Source organism: Propithecus coquereli, unplaced genomic scaffold (assembly GCF_000956105.1).
Source record: "Propithecus coquereli isolate 6110/MARCELLA unplaced genomic scaffold, Pcoq_1.0 Scaffold45, whole genome shotgun sequence".
Lineage (NCBI taxonomy): Eukaryota > Metazoa > Chordata > Mammalia > Primates > Indriidae > Propithecus > Propithecus coquereli.
In genome coordinates, this window is record NW_012150285.1 from 3,711,693 (window position 1) to 3,713,082 (window position 1,390).

The window sequence follows — 1,390 nt, forward strand, 5'->3', positions numbered from 1 at the left end:
TGCTTCTAAAACTTAATTCTGTCTTTTCAAATGGTAAGTTAATAGTCTTACAGGCAATAAATGATATGCATGGATGATTACTGCATTAACAACTAAAATTACCCACCAAATAAAAATTCACATATTTTAACTTGGCACACAGGACCCCCACCGGAGTGCTTTTAAATATTTATTAAATGCGTGGTAAGGTTCTGTGCGAAATAATGTGTGTGGTTTGAAGACTGCTTCTAAAACTTAATTCTGTCTTTTCAAATGGTAAGTTAATAGTCTTACAGGCAATAAATGATATGCATGGATGATTACTACATTAGCAACTATAATACATGACATAAGAAAAAGGTATAATCTATGAACTGAATGGTTGTGAGAAAAGAAAAGTCATAGCCAGTTCAGAAATCTGAAAAGGTTTTAAGAGAGAAGAGACATTTGAGCTGGCTGTTGAAGGATGAGAGCCAAAAATTAGGCAGGGAAAGGATATCTTGTGTAAATGGAAAAGTAAAAGGGAAATTTCCAGAGGTAAGAAAATTTGTTGAATAGGAATAAAAATGAAGACAGGGAAAGCTAAAAGGTTGTGGAGAAATTTGCCTTAAATTTTACCTTAGGGACTTTGAATTTCTTGAGGAAGCCATTGGAATGCCATTGATATTTAAAAAATTAAGAATTCCTTTTGAACTGTGTTATCTTATAATAAACTTCCTAGGGATAAGAAGATTTGGGATGAAGGTGAGGGCCGTAGATATGCAAGAATGTTATTAGATATAAATTAACTTTCCACTGTATTTTGGGTATTTTGTTATAATCCAGAAGCTGCCAACGAACTATTTGTTATATGGATGTTTCATTTGAAGTGTATTGCCCTTTTTTTTTTAATCTCTGACAGTGTTGAATAATAGAAATAAATAATGGGAGCCACATTAAATTTTTCAAGAGTCACATTGAAACAGTGAGAAGAAACAGATAAAATCAATATTGATAATATAACTTACTTAACTCATTATATCCAAAATATTATTTCAGCGTATAATCGATATAAAAAGTTACTGAGATATTTTACTTTATTTTTTCATAAGTCGTTAAAGTCGTGTATGTATTTTATACTTATAGCATATTTTAATGTGGACAGCAACATTTTAATTTCTCATTGGCCATATGCGGCTAGTGGCTACTCTATTACATATCATAACACTATTATATAGTGTATAAAACATAGTACATTAAAAATGCTTATATTAAACATAGAATGAGCTATTTTCACATATTTGTAAATATCTTGAAGTTTAGGATTAATAGTCAGGTCCTTTCTCTGTCATTTATATAGTCAGTTTATGTAAATTATTAATATCCCTTAACCTCAATATTTTTAATCTTTAAACTAGGAATTTAATAATAC

At 29.9% G+C, this 1,390-nt stretch overlaps 1 protein-coding gene across 1 annotated transcript in view; it reads left to right on the top strand.

The window, feature by feature from the left end:
- RNPC3 (RNA-binding region (RNP1, RRM) containing 3) overlaps positions 1–1,390 on the top strand; it is a 43,095-nt gene that overhangs the window by 23,557 nt on the left and 18,148 nt on the right. The window contains 1 exon segment of the mRNA XM_012654838.1: positions 701–723. Within this exon segment, the coding sequence (XP_012510292.1) occupies positions 701–723 (23 nt within the window).